Source organism: Salvelinus fontinalis, unplaced genomic scaffold (assembly GCF_029448725.1).
Source record: "Salvelinus fontinalis isolate EN_2023a unplaced genomic scaffold, ASM2944872v1 scaffold_0074, whole genome shotgun sequence".
Classification (NCBI taxonomy): domain Eukaryota; kingdom Metazoa; phylum Chordata; class Actinopteri; order Salmoniformes; family Salmonidae; genus Salvelinus; species Salvelinus fontinalis.
Genome location: NW_026600283.1, coordinates 418,735 through 442,318, shown reverse-complemented (window position 1 = coordinate 442,318; position 23,584 = coordinate 418,735). Strand labels below are relative to the sequence as shown.

Here is a 23,584-nt window from a genome sequence, read left to right as displayed (position 1 = left end):
TGTCCTATGGGGAATATTATGGGAACACGGTACTCGGGAATGGGATGGGTGTCCTATGGGGAACATTATGGGAACACGGTACTCGGGAATGGGATGGGTGTCCTATGGGGAACATTATGGGAACACGGTACTCGGGAATGGGATCGGTGTCCTATGGGGAACATTATGGGAACACGGTACTCGGGAATTGGATCGGTGTCCTATGGGGAACATTATGGGAACACGGTACTCGGGAATGGGATCGGTGTCCTATGGGGAACATTATGGGAACACGGTACTCGGGAATGGGATCGGTGTCCTATGGGGAACATTATGGGAACTAGGCCGCTGTAGAAAACAAGAAACTCAGAATTACTGTTGCTTTCTGTAACAATCAACAGGGTATATTGTATGTAGGCTATTATGTAAACGCATCAGGTCAGAAAATGAGGTGCATAATGTGGCTAGACGACATTCAACAGCTATACCGTAACTACAGGCCTACTGTATGTGAGGGGGGATTCATGTGAAATGTTACAGTATAAATTGGAATTTATGGTCCGAATTTACGACGCATTTTTTGCTGACGGCATGCTTTTTCAGTTGAGTAAGAGGTACCGCAGGGGAGCGGACTACCCCTGTCACATGGTCTGTTTATTTGTCTGTCTGTGCGGCGAGACACTTTCTGTCACGCGATTCAGAAGCTTTTCAGGCGACTTCGGCGTTTAAAACAGGTAATGTTGCCGTGTCTGTACAATGTGTTGTTTTCTGAGAAATCATTAACAAAGTTGCAAGTTATAGTATCCTAGCCAGCAGTTGGCTAAAAGTAAAAACAAGTCGGTGTAGTGCAGTCATTTATATGGGGCTACGTAGAGAAATAAGAGTGAGTGAAGTAGAAGTTCACTCGCTGCCTTAGAGATAATTCAACAGCTGTGGCAGGCTACTGTCTATAACTCGCAGAGTACCCTGTTCAACGGAACATCTTTTGTCTTGCCTATTCACTCTCTCACTGGCACAAATACACAATCCGTGTCTCAAGGCTTAAAAATCATTCTTTAACCAGTCTCCTCCCTTTCATCTACACTGATTGAAGTGGATTTAACAAGTGACATCAATAAGGGATCATCTTTCACCTGGATTCACCTGGTCAGTCTGTCATGGAAAGAGCAGGTGTTCTTAATGTTTTGTACATTATTGTATATTAAGAGTAACTTTCTTGAAACCAGATGTTTTAGACTTCAATTTGACTGTTTGTTGCGAAAGTGATGTACTTTTAGTGGTAAATGTAAAAGACCCGGTCCTCCCCCAGCCATCCTTGGGTACTTTGTCCCCCCTCAGTGTCTTGTTTTGCGCGCTTCCTACAAAATAATAACATGCAGTACGACAGGATATTTCTAAACACAGCTCTTTATTAGCTAGCTATAACTGGTATGTTCACGTGTCTCATACCACGATCAACCGAAGATGACCTCACCACCTGTGTGGTCTTAACCAATCATAGCGCAGTATGATACGGTGGTAAAATGCATCCAATTACAATTCAGTATGTTTACGCATACGAATATTACTCTCAGATTTTTGGGGTGCATGATGCCCCTGGGCTACTGTGTATAACTGTGTGTGTGTGTGTGTGTGTCAAATTGCTTTAGTCATGTCTGTGAAGGTGGAGTGTGTGGTGAAAGAGAGGTGTGAGATCGGTGAAGGGCCAGTGTGGGAGGAGAAAGAAGGAACTCTGCTCTTTGTGGACATATCCGGACAGAAGATCCACCGCTGGAACCCAGCAACCAATCAGAAAGAGACAGTGGCCACAGGTAAACCAATCAGAAAGGCAGCTGTGACCCGGGTGAATATGTCTTAACCACTAACTAAGGTTCAGTAAAGATCTTTTTCATTGAACTTCTATTTTGTAGATCCAGTTTGTTCTTTGTGCAGGTTGTTTGGGCTATGAGGTAGTGTAACAGTATAACTTTAAACCGTCCCCTCGCCCCGACACGAGCGCGAACCAGGGACCCTCTGCACACATCAACAACAGTCGCCCACGAAGCATCGTTAACCATCGCTCCACAAAAGCCACGGCCCTTGCAAAGCAAGGGGCAACACTACTTAAGTCTCAGAGCAAGTGACGTAACTGATTGAAATGCTACTAGCGCGCACCCGCTAACTAGCTAGCCATTTCACATCCGTTACACTCACCCCCCTTTCAACCTCCTCCTTTTCCGCAGCAACCAGTGATCCGGGTCAACAGCATCAATGTAACAGTATAACTTTACGTCGTCCCCTCGCCCCGACACGGGCGCGAACCAGGGACCCTCTGCACACATCAACAACAGTCAACCACGAAGCGTCGTTACCCATCGCTCCACAAAAGCCGCGGCCCTTGCAAAGCAAGGGGCAACACTACTTAAGTCTCAGAGCAAGTGACGTAACTGATTGAAATGCTACTAGCGCGCACCCGCTAACTAGCTAGCCATTTCCCATCCGTTACAGTAGCAACACTTTATACTCCTGTCATGTTCTGGATTTTTATTTTTACAACCCTCCCTGTTTCCAACTCCCCTTGTCCCTCTCCCTGCTCCCTGCTCCCTCTCCTCACCTTTTCCCTCTCTTCTCTTCCTCCAATCCCCACTCCTCCCCCCAGAGAAGTTTGTGGGCTGTGCGGTCCCTCGGCGGTCTGGAGGATATGTGATCGGAGAGGGACGGAGTTTTGGAGCGCTGGACTGGGAGTCCAAGTCCATCTCCACCATCGCTGTCATCGATGAAGACAAACCCAACAACCGCTTTAATGATGGCAAGGTGGACCCTGCTGGACGCCTCTTTGCAGGTAGAGATTTATAGATCAATTCATTTGACAATCCGTTAATCCATCAAGCTCTCTTCTACCGCATCTGTTTTGTGCTCCATGTAATGTTCTGTTAACTGTGTTCTGTCAGGTACCATGGCGATGGAGGAACGTCCTACAGTTCTAGAGCTGAAGCAGGGTTCTCTGTTCTCCCTGAACAAGGACCACATTGTAGTCAAACATTTCAATCAGGTGATACATAAGGGTGGAAGTGGAATGTTCTCAATGATAGTTTCTAGCATAAACAGTTCCGTGTCAGTGTGAGATATACAGTACCAACGACTAATCCTATAAGGTATTAGATGAAAAGAGACTGAAGCTATCCTTTATGTTGCTATTTTTATTATTTGACCAGGTGGACATCTCAAACGGTCTGGACTGGTCTCTGGACCACAAAACCTTCTACTACATAGACAGCCTCACCTACACTGTGGAAGCCTTCAACTATGACATCAACACTGGGAGTATCAGTGAGGGACACACGCTCACACACACACATAAACCTTCTACTACATAGACAGCCTCACCTACACTGTGGAAGCCTTCAACTATGACATCAACACCGGGAGTATCAGTGAGGGACACACGCTCACACACACACATAAACCTTCTACTACATAGACAGCCTCACCTACACTGTGGAAGCCTTCAACTATGACATCAACACCGGGAGTATCAGTGAGTGACACACGCTCACACACACACATAAACCTTGTAATACATCGACGTGTGTGTGTGTGTGTGTGTGTGTGTGTGTGTGTGTGTGTGTGTGTGTGTGTGTGTGTGTGTGTGTGTGTGTGTGTGTGTGTGTGTGTGTGTGTGTGTGTGTGTGTGTGTGTGTGTGTGTGTAGGTAACCGGCGGATGGTGTATAAGATGGAGGAGGGGGAGGGGATTCCTGATGGCATGTGTATTGACGCAGACGGTAGACTCTGGGTCGCCTGCTACAATGGAGGCAGAGTGATTCAGATTGACCCACAGACAGGTGTGTGTGTACCTGCTTATGTGTGTCAGAGCATAACAGTTACAGTATATTATAATATGAAGGTAAAAACCACCAATCCCCCCTTTCCTTTTCTCCTTCTCTATCCCCTCCCTCTATCTCTCTGCTCCCTCCCTCTATCTCTCTGCCCCCTCCCTCTATCTCTCTGCTCCCTCCCTCTATCTCTCTGCCCCCTCCCTCTATCTCTCTGCCCCCTCACTCTGCCCCCTCCCTCTCCCTCTCTCCCTTTCTCGCTCTGTCCTCTCTCCCTCTATCTCTCTCTCTGCTGCCTCGCTCTCTCTTTTCTCCCTCCTTCCATCTTCCCTCCCCCTCTTCTCAGGGGTGCGTTTGCAGACAGTGAAGCTACCGGTGGATAAGACAACATCATGTTGTTTCGGGGGTATAGACTATTCAGACCTGTACGTGACCTCAGCCTGCAAGGGAATGGATGAGGCAGACCTGGCCAAGCAACCACAGGCAGGCTTTGTCTTTAGGGTACGTGTGTGTGTCAGTGGAGGCTCCTCGGAGGAGGAAGGGGAGGACCATCCTACTCAGTAAATTTCAGAAGAAAAAAAAATAGTGAAACATTAAAAAAGTATAAAACTACTGAATGTATTCACATTTGACCAAATAACTGATTAAAACACACTTTTGTAATGGTCTGCAGTAGCCTGAACGGCACTCTCTGTGGTAGCACCATGGTGTAGCCAGAGGACAGCTATTTTCCATCCTCCTCTGAGTACATTGACTTCAATACAAAACCTAGGAGGCTCATGGTTCGCGCCCCCTTTCGTAATCATGACGACTTCCAGAGGACCTCCAACATATCAGAGATCTTGCAGCAAGAACTGACACTGTACAGCGTGATTGTAGCGGGTTTACTAACGCATTTTTTCTAGTCGCTATGTTGACTATGAGGTTAGCTAATATGGTGACAACGATGTTGCCTGTGTGTAGCGGTTATGGTATGAAGGTTTGGCTTGGAAAGTTTTTTTTTTGCCTGGTCACAGACAGCTGTTGTGTTGTGCACTTAAGGCCACAAGGGAAGGGAAAAGGTGAGAGGATGAGAGTGCGTAGATGCGAGAAGGAATTAAACAACTAGCGAAATTATGATGCCGTTTGTATGTGGCTGCTATGAAAGTGAACTGCGTGTGCTGGTGATCAGGGGTGTGTTCATTCTGCCGATTCTGTTGAAAGACCTTTCTTTTTTTTCTTTTTTTCTTTTCTTTTTTTATCCCATTTTCTCCCCAATTTTCGTGGTATCCAATCGCTAGTAATTACTACCTTGTCTCATCGCTACAACTCCCGTACGGGCTCGGGAGAGACGAAGGTCGAAAGCCATGCGTCCTCCGAAGCACAACCCAACCAGCCGTACTGCTTCTTAACACAGCGCGCCTCCAACCCGGAAGCCAGCCGCACCAATGTGTCGGAGGAAACACCGTGTACCTGGCCCCCTTGGTTGGCGCGCACTGCTCCCGGCCCGCCACAGGAGTCGCTGGAGCGCGATGAGACAAGGATATCCCTACCGGCCAAACCCTCCCTACCCCGGACGACGCTATGCCAATTGTGCGTCGCCCCACGGACCTCCCGGTCGCGGCCGGCTGCGACAGAGCCTGGGCGCGAACCCAGAGACTCTGGTGGCGCAGTTAGCACTGCGATGCAGTGCCCTAGACCACTGCGCCACCCGGGAGGCCTGAAAGACCTTTCTTAAACGGAAGCAAACAGAACGAAACAGGGATAAACCTAGCTATTTTGTCCAATAGAAACTCTTGTTTGCAACTTTTTGAACTTATGATTACAACCTAGATCAGCTAGATGCAGAGTGTGCAAGGCGGTATTGAATGTGTCACTGTTTGTCACCTTGATTACTCCAATTTGTCTCTCGACCTGTTAGAAACATTTTTTGTAATTTAGCGACACTCTTATCCAGAGTGACTTAGAGTAGTGAGTGCATACATTTTCATACTGTTGTATACTAACTAGGTTGTAGTAACCTCATGATAGGTATAGGGAAACACTTTGTATCATGTAGTAGCCTAAACCTATTGGTTACAATGAGCTGGGCAAATGGAATATGAATGACAGTCATCCAATATGCTGTAATAGAAATAAGGCCATGCTCATAAATATAAAAAATAGTCCTCCCTAGTCTTAAACGGCACTGTTTTATTCAGCCTGTGTTTTATTCTCCTTGCAGATCACAGGCCTGGGTGCAAAGGGCATTCCTGCAAATTCATTCACTGGATGAGTGACACAATGGAAACACTGAAAACCGGCCCTTGTCAATCATGCCATGATGATCAGCCAGTTACTCGGCTGCACAACTGAACTGCGCCCACTGACCACTAATCTCGCTAATAAAATAATATGACTTTATGATTTTAAGCAAAACTCAACACGCCTCAGTTATAGTTACTGTACTTAATGTATTAGTAGGCTATTGTACATATTCTGTCCAATAAAAATGCTAAAATTGATAGGTAGTTTGTATGAGGACTCTTATTTTGATACAATTCTCGCTGTTATGCCATTGCTGCTCGACGTCACGCGGCATTCATGCATGTTTTTTTCTTGGGGTAACTGGGATGTCCTCTTCCTGCTGAAGATAATCGGAAGCAAGAATAGGACCAAATGGGAAAGGGCATTTACATCTCTTTCTAGTCACAGACCCGGGTGAAATCCAACATATTTACAGCATTTTAACTGTGGTTCTGCTACATTCCGCTCGCTGTTTACAAGCGATCTTCAATAGTAGATGTCAGTAGGCGGTGGAAATGGAGCACGGAGACGTTTCGTCCACGAACGCAGACTGGATGTCTCAACTGCCAGAGGAACTGTGGGGTACACCGCTTTGGGACCTGGCGATACCCGGTGAGAATCAACTTAATAATGTCGAGTGATAGCCTACTGTTATCCTTTTTATTTCGATTACAAAAAGAGTTTGATATAGAGTTTAGAGCACATTGTTATTGTAAACCACCCTGGGTTTATAAGCGCGGATATCGACTCTGCCACTTGAGCATGCTTTTGGGGCACAATCGATTACGCACTGGACTTTGGGCTAGATGGTTGAGGGTTCGAGACCTGTTCTATGTTCATATGGGACTAGCCGAGAGAACATTTGTCACGAGTTTCATTAGAGGAAGTAAGCCTGCTTTTTTCAAATCTATTCCGTCCCTTTCCTTGATGTCATATGACTTCGCTCTTGTGTCTTTGTTTTTGTCTCTGCTTGCAGGGAGTCATGACAGCATGAGTTACTGCCTGGATACACACTCTCCTGTCTTGGGTTCTGAGTCATTCATGCTGCAGTTTCTGGATCGACTGGCACCCTGCATTGTACGCCCCTGTGTCTACCGCTGGGCCACCACACAGGCAGGCTTCACACACCAAACACACACATGTTGGTTTTCCTATCCTTGTGGGGACCAAACTATTGATTCCCATTCAAAATCCTATTTTCCCCAACCCTAACCCCTAATTGTAACTGTAACCCTAAACCTAACTCCTAAGCCAAAAATAGCCTTTTTTCCTTGTGGGGACTGGCGAAATGTCCCTTGTTTTTTCCCTTGTTTTACTATCCTTGTGAGCACTTCTGGTCCCCACAAGGATAATAAAACCAAAAAAACACACCAAACACACACACTGCAGACAGAGTATTGTGTGTGTGTATTATTAATATTATATACAATCAAAGAGATTTTCCCTGTCCTTTTCTCCTATAGATGTGGTGTATTCCTGATCAGTTGGATGCTGGAATCCGGTTCTTCGATCTACGGATCGCCCATAAAAACATAAAAAATACACACAACACACAAGACTTGCTAAAAACACACAACACAGATGACACGCTGTACTTCGCACACGCGATCTATACGCTACAGACTGTAAAGGTACGGTATAGTAAACACACATGCCATTCTGGTGTGTTAATCTTCTGTACTCGATGTGAGAGCATATGCTCTAGAAATATTATTCACAATCCAGTGTGTGTGTGTGTGTGTGTGTGTGTGTGTGTGTGTGTGTGTGTGTGTGTGTGTGTGTGTGTGTGTGTGTGTGTGTGTGTGTGTGTGTGTGTGTGTGTGTGTGTGTGTGTGTGTGTGTGTGTGTGTGTGTGTGTGTGTGTGGTGTGTGTGTGTGTGTAGGAGGCCCTGTCAACCATGGCTGTGTGGTTGAAGCAGCACCAGAAGGAGGTAGTGATCCTGTCCTGTTCCCACTTCTACCTGCTGACTGACTCTGAGCACCAGGCCCTGGTCTGCTACATCACTCAGCTGTTTAAAGACAAACTCTGCCCCCCACAGGTACAGGATAGACAAGACCCCACAACTGCCTGTCTCAGTCAGGGTTGGGGTCAGTTCAGTTTTCAGAAAGTGGTGTCATTTGGGGTGAGTTCGTGTTTTCAGGAAGTGGTGTTAGTTGGGGTGAGTTCGTGTTTTCAGGAAGTGGTGCCAGTTGGAGTGAGTTTGTGTTTTCAGGAAGTGGTGCCAGTTGGGGTGAGTTTTTGTTTTCAGGAAGTGGTGCCAGTTGGGGTGAGTTTGTGTTTTCAGGAAGTGGTGTTAGTTGGGGTGAGTTTGTGTTTTCAGGAAGTGGTGACAGTTGGGGTGAGTTCACGTTTTCAGGAAGTGGTGCCAGTTGGGGTGTGTTCATGTTTTCAGGAAGTGGTGTTAGTTGGGGTGAGTTCGTGTTTTCAGGAAGTGGTGCCAGTTGGGGTGAGTTTGTGTTTTCAGGAAGTGGTGCCAGTTGGGGTGAGTTCACGTTTTCAGGAAGTGGTGCCAGTTGGGGTGAGTTCACGTTTTCAGGAAGTGGTGTTAGTTGGGGTCAGATAAGTTTTCAGGAAGTGAAGTGTCCATTGTTTTCTGTGTTTTATTGGCATGAAAGGTGAATGAACTCTCGTGTATGTGTGTGTAGGAGACTCCCTATCTGAGCCAGTGCTGGGATCTGGGGCGGCAAGTCATCGTTTCGTACGACGATGAGACGATTCTTCACCAACACAAGGAACTGTGGCCTAAGATCCCTTACTGGTACGCTCTGTGTGTGGGACTCTGTGTGTGGGACTCTGTGTGGATGTGTGTTAAACCTGTAACCTTTGACCCTTTACAGGTACGCTGACTCGGCAGACCCCAAAGAGGTAATTTCTTACCTGGAGGAGCAGCAGAAGGCCCAAGGAAGAGCAGGTTAGTGTGTGTGTGTGTGTGCGCGTGGGCTTGCGTGTCCTTTGATTGACAGCTGAGCTCTTTGATTGACAGCTCATTTCTTCACCTCGGGGCTGAACCTGACGGAGGATACTGCTGTGGTGGTCTGCAACCCCTGTCTGACGATGAGGAAGTTAACGATGAAGAGTTTCTCCCTGCTGCTGGACTGGGTGGAGAAGCAGACTCCTGGACCGGACCAGACCGCTGTCAACATCATCTGTGGAGACTTTGTGGGTCTGAACCACTTTGCCTCTGTGGTTATCGGGCTCAATAAGAAACTACTGAAGACAGAGCGCCACAGATGACTCACAAGGGACGGAGTGAGAAAGAGACCGACAGATTAACATGCACAGGATCCCAAATGGCTTCTAGCTCCTTCTCCCTATGCAGTTGTGGAGATCTGAGAGGTTTGGTTAGGTGTAATCAACATGGTACTCTGATACACTAGATCAGGGGTGTCAAACTCATTCCATGGAGGGCCTACTGTCTGTGGGTTTTTTGGTTTTTCCTTTCATTTACACCTAGACAACCAGGTGAGGGGAGTTCCTTACTAATTAGTGACCTTATTTCATCAATCATGTACAAGGGAGGATCGAAAACACGCAGACACTCAGTCCTCTGTGGAATGAGTTTGACACGTGCACTACTAGATCATATGAATGAGTTTGACACGTGTACTACTAGATCATATGAATGAGTTTGACACGTGTACTACTAGATCATATGAATGAGTTTGACACGTGCACTACTAGATCATATGAATGAGTTTGACACGTGCACTACTAGATCATATGAATGAGTTTGACACGTGCACTACTAGATCATATGAATGAGTTTGACACGTGCACTGCTAGATCATATGAACGAGTTCCCATGTTTCCCTACGTCTACCTAGAGCACAGGGTGTCAGGTTTACTGTGTTGTTAATGAGTATGATGGATACAATCAGAGGTTTTTACATTCTAAAGTGATGCCAAAGGAAAAGTTCCATCAGATGGACAATATAATTTATTTTATATTTTATATGCAAATACACTACATGCAGGGGCAAATACATAAATGTCTATTGAACTTTTCATCAGTTTGAGGAATCTTTATTTCAAACATAATTAACACTAACAATTGATACGCAAAACAACGCCGGATTCAAAACTTTGAATATTTCAATTTAAATTACTATACAAAATTCTTGCAACTAATAGAATGTTATATATATGGGGGATACAACCTTCCCAGCTCTGCAGATTCTGCTGTGAGGAGGCAGAGTCATTAGATCATTTATTTTGATATTGTCCTTATGTAGCTCGTTTTTGGTCACAGGTCCAGGAATGGCTGAAGAATTGCAACATTTGCCTAGAACTAACGCTACAGATAGCAATACTGGGTGATTTGAAAAGCCATAGTCAATCAATAATATAATAATTATTTTAGCAAAAATGTTTATTTTTAATTTACCATCTGTAGAAGCTATGAGAATAGGAAGGTTCAAATCTTTTGTGAAGCATCACAGCACAGTTGAAAAATATATGGCAAATAGAAATCCGAAATGGATGATGTTGAGAGATAGATGGGAGGGGTTGAATGGAGCTGAAGGGTTGGACTAATAACCAGATAAACAATGTAAAGCATACGGGATCTGTAAAATGTACATAGGTTCGGAACTTTTGTGAAATAGCACAGTTACAAATAGAAATCAAACTGGATGGACATCAGAAATAGAGGAAGGACAAAGAACAAACAAGAGAGAACTATTGTAAAGTAGACTGTCTGTAAAATGTGTATAAGATGTATAAATTGAAGGTAAAAGCAGAAGTGTTTATTAGTTTACTCCAATTGGGGGATCGGTGGTAGGGTTTGCGGGGAATAATAATAAAGGTATATTCTTTTTAAAAGTATGTATGTCTATATAGGTATGTGTATGTATATGTATGCATGCGTGCGTGTATGGATATATATATATTTACCCCAAAAATATGGGGGATTGGAAATGATGCAGACAATTACATTGGAAGCAACATTCTTTCCGCAATATTAAGCTGATCCACCCCTTTAAAAAAATATTTTAAAAACATTTAAAAATACATTTAAACATTTTTTAAAACACTAACAACACCGTGAAATAGTAATGTTACAGAAGGTGTGACTATAAAATAAACCACTTCCTCACAGCTGAGAATGAATACCCTGAGAAATTGTCAGGTAAATTGTGTGCTGCCCTCCTGTGTTCAAACAGCAGAAGTGCAGTAAAACATGTTGCAGGGACAGATCTGTTGGCACTAGTTTAATTTTCTAGAGGAAACTAAAACAGAAGCTAACAAAAAGGTCGATAAAAGTGTATGGTGAAACAAAATAATAATACATTTAAAATCATATCATAATAAAGGAAAAAGCAGAAATGATGGCAGATCACTGAACAAAAGATAAATTTAAACTCACACCTAACAAGGTGCATAATTAATGTCACATCATTAACTGTAGAACAATAGATACATTGTAGAAAATATAGGGAACACATACGTTAAATAAACATTGATGTCATTCACAAATGGCAATTCACAGTAAGGCACTTCATTGATACAGCCAGACAGAACAAACTATAAAATTAATAAAGACGGAATATCTAGCAGTTGAAATATAATCTAACTCCTTCAAAAGGCAATTATTTCTGAAAAAGAAGCAACATGGCCTCCTGCTCTAAAGTCTCTATATGGGAAGATCTCAACTGCATGTCCTTGTCTCCTTCTCAAAACCAATTGGAGGAGAAGGTCCGAGGGGAAGGAACTCTGGCTTTCTCATGCAATGGGTTTTGAGAAAGATACAGGGAGAGAGGACGCGAGGAGTATGCAATTTACACCTTCCCTATGACTTTGGTTTACCTTCTCTTATCACACGTCCCTTCACATCTCCTTCAGCAGAATCCCATAAGGGCGGATGGAGCGCTCCACAATCCTCCTCCCTTCTTCCTCAGATGTGCCGTCATTAACTGGAACAAGCCAGTAGTCAACTCTCTTACAGATTTTCCGTTGGGCTGGGTTGATGCGGTTCTGAAGGACCATCCTGTAGTTTTTCCCGTTTGTCTTCGACACAAAGTCTCTAGCGTAGCCGCTGGCTTGGCTGAGGTCAGGAGTGGAGTAGATCCCTCGCCCGTAGAGCTGCCTATCTCCTACTTTATAGTGGGACTGGATGATGCCTTTAGCCCCGTCCTCGCTGGTACCGTGATATGACACTGGCCACTCCCCGGGTTCCGAGTATGTCCGAATCCCGTTTGGACCGAGCCATGTGTTATCTCCGTATTTGTCCAGAACCTTCAACGCGATCCGTTTCCATCCACACGGTCGCTTGTAACCCTCATCGCCTCTCACAAAACTCTCAGAGTCAGAAATGTCGGTGAAGTCATAATCGAACTCCCTATCGAAGAATTTTTCCTCATCCACAAAAAGTTCGGTGTTGGTTGCCTTTGTTTTGTCCTCGCTGAAGAAAAGCACTGATAACCCCCATGTCAACCATGAGACAGGGTTGAGCCACTGCAGGAGAGAGGTGACGCCCAGGACAGAACCGATGAGAAAGCCTTCCACAGTCAAAAGGTTTTCAGGTGTCTTGCCAGGGTTGTTCCTCTGAAAGTCGGACAAGGGCCTCACCGTGGCTCCCATTGCCACTGATAGGGCCTCATAGCGTACTCCCTCGTCAAGCATGACTGGTCTGACAACAGTTGTTAAAAGTGAAAGCCTCTCAAACCAGTAAGGATATGTGTCTGTAGCTAATTGTGGAGCAATCGTTAGCAGCTAACACCTCAAACTTCTCTCAGGCACTCGGTCTGTATTTGTCCATTGTCTTTGCAAACTAACTGAATGAAAAACCTTCTGGCTACTACAGAAATACTGTCTCCACCCACATTGACAGACTTTCAGTTTCATTTTTAGTCGTGGCAGGGGACAAGGCTTATAAACAGGAAATCAATAGCGTGAATATAAAGTAATTCCTGCACCACAGTTAAGTTGTCTGGCTGCAGGAGCCTTCGTCAGGCGGCCGTTGCGTGTGTTACCACCCCCCCCCCCAGAAGCTCACCTCCAGCACACACATACACACTGTGGACTTTGGACTGATCTGAATTTATATGTAGGCTAGTTAACTTGTGAATCTTCTGTGAACTTTTACTCAAATGCTGAACTAGCATAGGCATACTTTATATTTTATCTCAGACTTTTATAGCCTACTGGACTCATAGAGCTAGTCTCTCACATGACTTTTATAGCCTATTGGGCTAATAGAGAGCTAGTCTCTCACATGACTTTTATAGTCTACTGGACTCATAGAGAGCTAGTCTCTCACATGACATCTATAGCCTACTGGACTCATAGAGAGCTAGTCTCTCACATGACATGTATAGCCTACTGGACTCATAGAGAGCTAGTCTCTCACATGACTTTTATAGTCTACTGGACTCATAGAGAGCTAGTCTCTCACATGACTTTTATAGTCTACTGGACTCATAGAGAGCTAGTCTCTCACATGACTTTTATAGTCTACTGGACTCATAGAGAGCTAGTCTCTCACATGACTTTTATAGTCTACTGGACTCATAGAGAGCTAGTCTCTCACATGACTTTTATAGTCTACTGGACTCATAGAGAGCTAGTCTCTCACATGACATCTATAGCCTACTGGACTCATAGAGAGCTAGTCTCTCACATGACTTTTATAGTCTACTGGACTCATAGAGAGCTAGTCTCTCACATGACTTTTATAGTCTACTGGACTCATAGAGAGCTAGTCTCTCACATGACATCTATAGTCTACTGGACTCATAGAGAGCTAGTCTCTCACATGACTTTTATAGTCTACTGGACTCATAGAGAGCTAGTCTCTCACATGACATCTATAGCCTACTGGACTCATAGAGAGCTAGTCTCTCACATGACATCTATAGCCTATTGGGCTAATAGAGAGCTAGTCTCTCACATGACATCTATAGCCTACTGGACTCATAGAGAGCTAGTCTCTCACATGACATCTATAGCCTACTGGACTCAGAGAGAGCTAGTCTCTCACATGACATCTATAGCCTACTGGACTCATAGAGAGCTAGTCTCTCACATGACATCTATAGCCTACTGGACTCAGAGAGAGCTAGTCTCTCACATGACATCTATAGCCTACTGGACTCAGAGAGAGCTAGTCTCTCACATGACTTTTATAGCCTACTGGACTCAGAGAGCTAGTCTCTCACATGACATCTATAGCCTATTGGGCTAATAGAGAGCTAGTCTCTCACATGACATCTATAGCCTACTGGACTCATAGAGAGCTAGTCTCTCACATGACATCTATAGCCTACTGGACTCAGAGAGAGCTAGTCTCTCACATGACTTTTATAGCCTACTGGACTCATAAAGAGCTAGTCTCTCACATGACTTTTATAGCCTACTGGACTCAGAGAGCTAGTCTCTCACATGACTTTTATAGCCTACTGGACTCAGAGAGCTAGTCTCTCACATGACATGTATAGCCTACTGGACTCATAGAGAGCTAGTCTCTCACATGACATGTATAGCCTACTGGACTCATAGAGAGCTAGTCTCTCACATGACTTTTATAGCCTACTGGACTCATAGAGAGCTAGTCTCTCACATGACTTTTATAGCCTACTGGACTCATAGAGAGCTAGTCTCTCATGATTTTGTTGGGAGGAGTGACTATGGACTTCCAATGGCTGCAATGTAGAAACAGTACAAATAAAGCAAAACCCTTGAATGAGTAGGTGTATCTCTCTTGGATGTGCGTGGTCGGGTGTTGTTCCTCTGTGTGATTTATATGTAAGGACATTTTCTCACATGCATCCTCTAGAATCTGCAGTGTTCCAGAAATATTAATGAGAAAGTCCTCTAACCTGGTCTCACTCTTTTCTGCCTCTTTCCAAGAAACAACTTCTACCTACTGCAAATGAAAGGGGGGCAGGCTATCTGCCGGTATGGACCGTGTTGAAACAGTTCGAGTGAGTTAACTTTACTTCAAACTCCCAAAATCTTTTAGTAATGATTTATTTATTTGAAAGAAATGTGTAACATGTGTAACATTCCTTAGAAAATGATGGCCATGGCCATGTTAACAACAATGATTTAATTAGCTAAATAAAAATACAGTTAGGCCCAAGATACGTGTTGATTTGAAACCAGCATCATTTCCTCTTTAGCCCTTGCCGTGGGTCCCTGCTGTTGCCCATAGGGTCGGTGACAGGACCTCCGTTGCCTTGCCCAGGACCTCCGTTGCCTCGCCCATTCTGCCGTCCTGTGCTCCCATAGGTTGGATTCTGGGAGAGCGGAGAGCATTCATTGGAAGAGTATGTGTGGGTGGGGACTGAGGGGGTGGAGCTTTGACTGACAGAAGAACTGTTCTGGGACTCAACTTTAGACTGGAGAGAGGAGGATGAGATGAACAGAGAGAAAGGAAGAGGTGATGGGGAGGAGGGGAGATGTAGAAAATAACATGTATAATAAAATGTATAGATCATTCTGGTGTGTGTACTCACCGGCCTGTTGGCCTGGGCCAGTACCTCTGTGTTTGGTTCACTAAAGTTTGGCACCTCAGAGAAGACCATGCAAAAACTACAATACAACACAGATCAATACCTTACCTAAATCTACAACACATTAACATCCAAGCCAACCGTTTGTGTGTCTTACTCTCCTGTCTTCTGCAGGTCTCCTCCTCTGCCTGTGTAAAGAGTCAGACAGCCCTTCCACAGGGATGCATAGCTGACGAGAGAGAAACAGACAGACGACAGAGAGAGAGAGAGTGAGACTGAGCTGCACTTCCTAACCTTTTCAAACGTATGACCATATTAGAGACACATATTTCCCTCAGATTACACAGACCCACAAAGAACTCGAAAACAAATCCAACTTTGATAAAGTCCCATATCTATTGGGTGAAATACCACAGTGTGCAATTACAACAGCAAGATAACTGTTGCCACAAGAAAAGAGCAACCAGTGAAGAACAAACACCATTGTAAATACAACCCATACTTTATTTTCCCTTTTTTACTTTAACTATTTGCACATCATTACAACACTGTATATTGACATTAGAATTGACAGAGTGAGAGACAAAACAAAATAAATGACTGTCTGTCTGTCTAGATAGATAGATAGATAGATACCCTCGTGTGAGACGGAGGATGTCTCCTGGCTGGATGAGTCCACCCAACTCGTCCCACACAGACAGGGTGATGCACCCACTCTTATCAGCCACCTGACAGGGGAGGGAGGGAGAAAAGGGGAGAGGGAGTAGAATAGAAAAGGATTGTGAAAGAGAGCAATTATCCCACTTTACAGGAGAGAGGTAGAGAAGGTTTGCATGAAGGAGAGAGCGAAAATAATGAGGAAATGATCCCCACCTTGCAGGAGCGAACCTCATGCCCATCCTTTGTTTTAGTTACCCTTCCTTCAGGTGGAGGGAATGAGAGAGTGAACAAAGTTTGCATTCATTCATTCATCACCAAATGAAACACATCATTTAAAAAAAATAAAACAAACATTTTACTGTCATTCACCACTCACCCATTTCCAACACGATAAAGATTACATTTATATTCTTCAATCCCGACTTTATGTCTTTTATCAAGAATTGATCATCGTTTGGCACACTGGCGAACATATTTGATTAAAGTCACTAAAGCGAGACGAGTAGTGATGGTGGAAATCGTTCAAAGCAGGTTCTAATTAATTTACAGCTGTCAAAATTAGGGAGACGAGAAAAACACATGTTTATCAAGGGGGCGTGTTACGTTCAGAGCTCATTCCCCCATAATAAAGCATAAATTCTCCATATAGCCATTTCGAAATCCAAATAAGCCTATTTAAGCAGAAGTTGGTTTTGTCGATATACTTGCCGTGTTTTCTTTAATACAACTGCAAATACTAAAAGCGAACAATCGTCACGAACAGGATTCGAACCTGTGCGGGGAAACCCCATTGGATTTCGAGTCCAACGCCTTAACCTCTCGGCCACCGTGACTGTGCATATTACTGGTGGTAACAATGATATAGAAACCTTCTTACATATTGGGATATTTGCCTAGGTATTTTATTGAGAAGCTAGTTACGTTAGATAAGTGGTATTGTAAGAGAGCGCTGGTTTTATACTGCATCCTTGCTTTTCTTTGTAGCTATGTATTGTAAATAAACTGAAGGTAAGTCATTTTCTCTTTTCCTGTCCTGCGCTGTAGTTCGCCAAATTGCCACAGGGTGGCGCCTATACACTGCCGACGAGATGGATGAGGCCAGGGCCACAGAAATGCACAAAAAAATAAATAATCATAGACCATATCAGACCATAGCTATCTATGTTCAAAAGGTTTATAATGTAATGTTTACAATGTATATTGTAAAATATGACAAACATGTGAATAAAATATAAATGAAGAACAACAAAAGCAATGAAAAGTTAGTCCTTATCAAAACAGCTGAATAATTAATTAATCTGGCCTGTAGGCCTACAAGGTTGTAACATTTTTACTACAGAAAATAAATGATTTTACAGATACAGCTTTCATAAATACATTATTTATTTAAATTACAACAATTATGTAATCCTACAAACAACTGTATTACATTTGCACATAATACTAAGTAAATATTTAAGGGGCACAAATCTATTACAAATACTGAGAGTTCAAGCCAAAACCAGATATTTCCTTGGTCTTAAAAGAATTCTAACACAAAAAAGGAAGGAATGTAAATTCCTACATATTCATTAGGCCTATTAGAATATAGTGCCTGGTTATATAGGGCCTGGTTATATACATATCACAGGAGGCTGCTGAGGGGAGGAACGCTAATATTAATGGCTGGAATTGAGTGAATAGAATGTTATCAAACACATGGTAACCATGGAAATTCCATGTATTCCGTTCCAGCCATTACTATGAGCCAGCCTTCCCCAATTAAGTTGCAACCAGCCACCTGTGATATGTACTGTATATAAGACCTGTGATATGTACTGTATATCAGACCTGTGATATGTACTGTATATAAGACCTGTGATATGTACTGTATATAAGACCTGTGATATGTACTGTATATAAGACCTGTGATATGTACTGTATATAAGACCTGTGATATGTACTGTATATCAGACCTGTGATATGTACTGTATATAAGACATGTGATATGTACTGTATATAAGACCTGTGATATGTATTGTATATAAGACCTGTGATATGAACTGTATATCAGACCTGTGATATGTACTGTATATCAGACCTGTGATATGTACTGTATATAAGACCTGTGATATGTACTGTATATAAGACCTGTGATATGTACTGTATATCAGACCTGTGATATGTACTGTATATCAGACCTGTGATATGTACTGTATATAAGACCTGTGATATGTACTGTATATCAGACCTGTGATATGTACTGTATATCAGACCTGTGGTATGTACTGTATATCAGACCTGTGATATGTACTGTATATACGACATGTGTTACTGACTGTTGAGGGTTGACTTTACAGACTTTGCCAAAAAATTGATTAAGACATGAATAAATTAAATACAAGTGTGTGTGCGTGTGTGTGCGTGTGTGTGTGTGTGTGTGCGCGTGTGTGCGTGTGTGCGCGTGTGTGTGCGTGTGCGGGTTATATGATGGGGATCTGGGCCTTCTCGTCCTGTTGCTTCTTTACTTCCTGTTGGTACCTAGAAACACAGAGGGACAGGGTTGACCTCCGACCTTAACAAACCAAAACAAAAGTTCAAACAGACTAATCATAGGTCTCAGAGAGCAAAGACAAGTTGGCAGGCATACTATCCTTTACATTCAGGCAAGGACCCTGACAGATCAATTTAGCCCTCTGTTTTTTAAAGTGTAAACAAATGAAAGATACTGACCATGGTTATAGAGTAACATTTTTTTTATGTGAACTTAAGTAATCTTGCAAAATACAAGTCTCAGGACCAGTTTGCCAACAAAAAAATGTGTCTGTAAAAAGTTCCAAACTGGTATAGACACCATGTCCAAGGACAATGGACTGTCATAAATTAATCTGTTTTTGACCAAACACACTTTGCCCTGCAAAGCAGTACTGTATATTTATTAACAATGTTATTGTCAGACAATGGCATTGATTGACATACACCCCATCAGAATTTTGTCTAACTATGGAGTCTGTCCCACTCACATCCAGATTCTAACAAGTTGGTTGGCTCCTGCCAATCCAAGAAAACCGTTGACAAAAAAGAGACCCCAGTTCTTTGGAATAATGACAAGAGAATATCGGGACCAAATAACACCTGGAAAATAGAGGGGCGACAAGACAGGTAAAGAGACAGGTAAAGTTGGAGCATCTGAATGTTTTTCAGCTTCAGGAATTTGTTACTGTTGTATAGTGGATGTAAATGTCAAACATTGTCTTTCCCCACTTTCCCACAATGTCCATTACCTGTAGTCATGAGTACTCCAGACTGAGAGGGACTCAGTTTATCAGCTGGCCGTGTCATATCAGCCATGCCAGCCATAACCAGGCCCTGTAGAGAGACAGAGAGACAGAGAGAGAGAGACAGAGAGAGAGAGAGAGAGAGAGAGAGAGAGAGAGAGAGAGAGAGAGAGAGAGAGAGAGAGAGAGAGAGAGAGAGAGAGAGAGATACATACTTTTAGCTCCATTATAAGCTGTCCAGCACATGAGACACTTGTTAAAGATATCAACTCTTACCCATTTACACACTGGTGCCCAGAAAAAGACTGTCTTTGGGCCTACAAACAGAAACATATCAGTGTTTATTTAGAAAGGTTAGAAATGAAAGTTGAGTACAATTACACAAGATTACAATGATTCATGTGAGAGTTAGTTTTGTGTAAACAGTTGGTTGATAATGCAACAAAGAGATCACACTGCTTGAATCAACATTGTTTCCACATCATTTCAATGAAATGAAGTTGAACCAATGTGGAATAGACGTTGAATTGACGTCTGAGTGGGATATGCCAAAGCAGTTAGGCATGAAAACGTTCCAGAAATAGATCAACGTTGTGCAGCATTAAACTGTCCAATCATTTCATTTGTTGTTGAGGAGTGAAATATAAAGATGAAATAGAGAGATAAAGTGAAACTGAAAGTGACTGGAATCAGTATCTTCCTGTGGTTTTAACAACGGTTATTCTCCTGCTCTCTTCTTGCCAATTGAAAACTTGCCAAGGGCTATAATTTATTGAAGAGTGCTAAACATGGTGGTTGAACGTCACTTAGCTTCAGACACATTATCCATTCATAGTCTTCCCTTCTCTTGTCTATTTCACAGCTAGGCTGGTTGTTTTATCAACTATAATAACTTGGTTTTACTTAATTGCTTTGCTTTTAATCTTCGTTATGATTTTAATCTCATCTCTGTATCATTATGCTCCCAAACTATTTTGATATTAATTAACAATATCCCATGAACCAGGAATTGAGAACCACTAATTGGAACAACCTTCTGTCTACCCCCTTCAAGCCACATTAACATACTGTTATAGTTCAGGCCTATCTCCCCAGGGCTGAGGGACGAGCCCTGTGTACTCCCTCATCAGCATTCAGATTAGCAGCATCAACACGGTTTGTCCTTATTCACCTCTAAGTTAAATTCAGCTACAGACAGACGTCGACGCTATACCAACACTGCTGTCATAAAACTATGTTTGCGCCATTCAAGATAACCTCAATGTCAAGGTTGCACATGGTTTGCTAGTCTAGGACTGACTAGTACTGACCAAGGGTCCCCCATCCAAAGTCCATGCACTGCTACTGTAGGTTTCAACTCAGGTTTCAACTCAATCTAAGTTTAGAGCACTCATTCATATGCTAAAGAGCACTAGTTCATATGTATGTATTTATGTTGATACAAATGTTTAATGCTCTTGTTTGTCAGTAAATGATAGCAGTTAGTTTCTCCTTTTTGAAAGTGTCTTTAACATCACTCCAACACCCCTCCCCCCAAAAGTCAATTGCTGTGCCAAATGGTAGATTTTATCCAGAATGAATGGAAGAATTCTTATCCAGAATTATCCATAGGTATACAATGGGTGGCTCTAATCCTGAATGCTGATTGTTTAAAACCGCATTCCAGCCGGCTAAGGGTGCGTTCATAAATTCACTCTGGAGTGCCAGAGGGCGTCGTCAGATTGTCTGTTCGTAAATTCTGAGCGTTTCGCTCTCGGAGCGTTTAGAGCGCACACTGGACGCTCTGGTCGAGGAGTAGGGTTGATCTGAGTGTTCTGACCTCACAACGGCAGTCAATCACCCAAGCTAACTGACTAACATTAGCTAGCTTGCTAGCTACTTCCAGACATAAATGAGAGAACACCTCACTCTGACCATTTTACTCGCCCTAGCAGAGCTGGTTAGGCTGTTTTCATGTTATCTAGAGCGTTGGTGACTGTAACTGTGATGCTGGCAACAATTTAATTACGCTTTTTTTGCCGAGGTTTACTAACACCGGCCATATTCAAAGAGTGTTGAGCCTTGTAAATTCATCAGTTATTCTGCTCTCTGGCACACTCAGACGAGTGCTCTGATATCGGAGTATATAACCAGAGCGAATTTACGAACGCATCCTAAATCTGTGATGTTAAAATGCCCATTTACTCTGTTCCATCTGATTGAGCAATCCACTGTCTCATCAGCCCAGCCAGGGAATTTATGAACTTGGTCTCCACTGTAAAAATCATCTAGACATTTTCTCACATTTCTTTTAGACTAACATTTCGTTACAGCTGAGATTTGTGTATACACCTTGCTGTCTATCTCTCCGATCTCCAGGTGTCCCATAGTAATGAACGTCTAGGGAGTCGGGACAGACAGGCAGCGTTTCTCTGCCAATCGAAATCATGAATCGTCTGGCATCATTTTTATGGATACAAAGAAATGCCAATTGAAAAAAAGTTACAATGAAACAAAGTGCAGCTAGTCTTCATTCTTTCCAGCTTCTGTCTGAAGTGATTGTGTTCGCTGTGTTGACTAGCTCCTCTGAACAGTGTCCTGTGACGAGGGAACACATTTTCTATGCCAGGAGAAATCGCGCCTCATTAGCTCATTGTTATGGATGGTTCCAAATAAATGTAACTAGAAAACAGATTAAACAAATGCAAATGCAGTTACTTTGCTGTTATTCTGGCTGCACTTTTTGACGTGACAGTAAATTAACCGTAGTTGACTAGCTAGCAAGCAAGGAATAAGAACGTTGCCAGCCAGTATGCCAATGGAACATTTAGAACGAACGACAGGGTTGCGTCCATAGATACAGAACAAGAAGACTGAACGACTGGGTCGCGTCTCTAGCAACCGAACCAATAGAACGAGCACCAGCCGGCTTGGGTAGCAACCCTAGATTTGTGTCGGGACTACATCTTGTGGAAGGATGAAATAGTATGAATAAATTAATGAAAATAACGTTTTAATGAAAATGTGTCAATCATTATTTGAATATGTTGATAATCCCTTGAAGCCGGTGTTTGGAGTATATATTGGCACGTTTGCCGGCTCTCGACTTCTTATTTTTTATTAATTTATTCATACTATTTCATCCTTCCACAAGATGTAGTCCCGACACAAATCTGGGGTTGCTACCCAAGCCGGCTGATTGTCCGTTCTATCCGTTCGGTTGCCAGAGACGCGACCCAGTCAATTTAGTATTTTTGTTCTGTATCTATGCACGCGACCGTTGTAAATGTTCGTAAATTCAATCTGGAGTGCCAGAGAGCGTTTAGAGTGCGCTCTGGCCATTCGTAAATTCAGAGCTTTGTCAGATTGTCCGTTTGTAAATTCTGAGCGTTTCGCTCTCGGAGCGTTTGGAGCGCACACTGGACGCTCTGGTCGAGGAGTAGGGTTGATCTGAGTGTTCTGACCTCACAACGGCAGTCAAGCGCCCAAGCTAACTGGCTAAAGTTAGCTAGCTGGCTAGCTACTTCCAGACATAAATGAGAGAACACCTCATACTCGCCCTAGCAGAACTGGTTAGGCTGTTTTCATAAGTAGGCACAGACAGCAGGCGTCATTTACATGATACATATTGTCTGTACTGTAAGATGGTGAGAACAGTGGAAGTGATGCAGATCTCTCATGTTGAGGTGAGCCTGATAATAATGATGTTCTTACCTGCTGGATGGTTGTAGAAAGGTCTCAGTTTAGCAGGTAGTTTGAGCTCGATCTTGTTAAGAATCCTGTGGTATGAAGCTCTAACTCCCACTAAAGCCATGTCTGGAGACTGGAGTTTTATTTCCTACTTTTGTTGAACTTGGTACCGACAGTTCAAAATAAAGAAATAGTATGTGCTGTATTGTAGATCTAGTACACCCTGTCATTGATTGTCTATACTAACTAGAATACAGAATAGCCTGTATGAACCATTGGCAGAAAGCAGGCTCATCTACCCGAAGTGCCTAATCTATTATGTAGGAGTGTCACCTGAGGGGCGGTACTGAAATATAAACCCCGCCCCAAACCCACTGCCATTGGTAGGGAGAGATAGCCCACACTATGAGCCCACCCCATTTCGTAATTCCTAGAAAACAGAGCCACGCTTAGTTTCCAACCTTCGGCTACATACCCGAGAAGCATGT

At 43.2% G+C, this 23,584-nt stretch overlaps 4 protein-coding genes and 1 non-coding gene across 7 annotated transcripts; 2 read left to right on the top strand and 3 right to left on the bottom strand.

Annotated features, from left to right (window-relative positions):
• Window positions 1-609: 609 nt before the first annotated feature.
• LOC129842925 (regucalcin-like) lies at window positions 610-6,275 on the top strand. Its single transcript, XM_055911633.1, has 8 exons — window positions 610-713; window positions 1,629-1,790; window positions 2,618-2,800; window positions 2,910-3,010; window positions 3,174-3,288; window positions 3,670-3,801; window positions 4,139-4,293; window positions 5,996-6,275. Exons 2-8 carry the CDS (start codon window positions 1,631-1,633, stop codon window positions 6,044-6,046), a joined length of 897 nt encoding a protein of 298 aa, XP_055767608.1. The 5' UTR covers window positions 610-713; window positions 1,629-1,630; the 3' UTR covers window positions 6,047-6,275.
• An 82-nt stretch (window positions 6,276-6,357) lies between these two features.
• LOC129842924 (PI-PLC X domain-containing protein 1-like) lies at window positions 6,358-10,063 on the top strand. 3 transcript variants are annotated; one of them, XM_055911631.1, is made up of 8 exons: window positions 6,358-6,669; window positions 7,034-7,134; window positions 7,521-7,688; window positions 7,941-8,096; window positions 8,415-8,576; window positions 8,704-8,816; window positions 8,896-8,969; window positions 9,042-10,063. In XM_055911631.1, exons 1-8 carry the CDS (start codon window positions 6,573-6,575, stop codon window positions 9,290-9,292), a joined length of 1,122 nt encoding a protein of 373 aa, XP_055767606.1. In that variant the 5' UTR covers window positions 6,358-6,572; the 3' UTR covers window positions 9,293-10,063. The 3 variants fall into 3 exon arrangements, with proteins under 3 accessions (XP_055767606.1, XP_055767605.1, XP_055767607.1); XM_055911630.1 differs by having other exon boundaries at window positions 6,361-6,669; window positions 7,034-7,170; XM_055911632.1 differs by lacking the exon at window positions 8,415-8,576 and having other exon boundaries at window positions 6,365-6,669; window positions 7,034-7,170.
• Window positions 10,064-15,051: 4,988 nt separating this feature from the next.
• LOC129842902 (SOSS complex subunit B2-like) lies at window positions 15,052-17,246 on the bottom strand. The gene is made up of 6 exons (XM_055911604.1): window positions 16,547-17,246; window positions 16,384-16,430; window positions 16,147-16,238; window positions 15,668-15,739; window positions 15,514-15,589; window positions 15,052-15,396 (listed from the first exon to the last, which is right to left on the bottom strand). Exons 1-6 carry the CDS (start codon window positions 16,641-16,643, stop codon window positions 15,163-15,165), a joined length of 618 nt encoding a protein of 205 aa, XP_055767579.1. The 5' UTR covers window positions 16,644-17,246; the 3' UTR covers window positions 15,052-15,162.
• Window positions 16,922-17,003, bottom strand: trnas-cga (transfer RNA serine (anticodon CGA)). Its single transcript has one exon. It is a non-coding gene; the product is annotated as a tRNA-Ser (tRNA).
• Window positions 17,247-17,535: 289 nt separating the features above from the next.
• On the bottom strand, window positions 17,536-23,405 carry LOC129842903 (mitochondrial pyruvate carrier 2-like). Its single transcript, XM_055911605.1, has 5 exons — window positions 23,121-23,405; window positions 19,704-19,744; window positions 19,434-19,518; window positions 19,173-19,284; window positions 17,536-18,690 (listed from the first exon to the last, which is right to left on the bottom strand). Exons 1-5 carry the CDS (start codon window positions 23,218-23,220, stop codon window positions 18,633-18,635), a joined length of 396 nt encoding a protein of 131 aa, XP_055767580.1. The 5' UTR covers window positions 23,221-23,405; the 3' UTR covers window positions 17,536-18,632.
• Window positions 23,406-23,584: the final 179 nt, after the last annotated feature.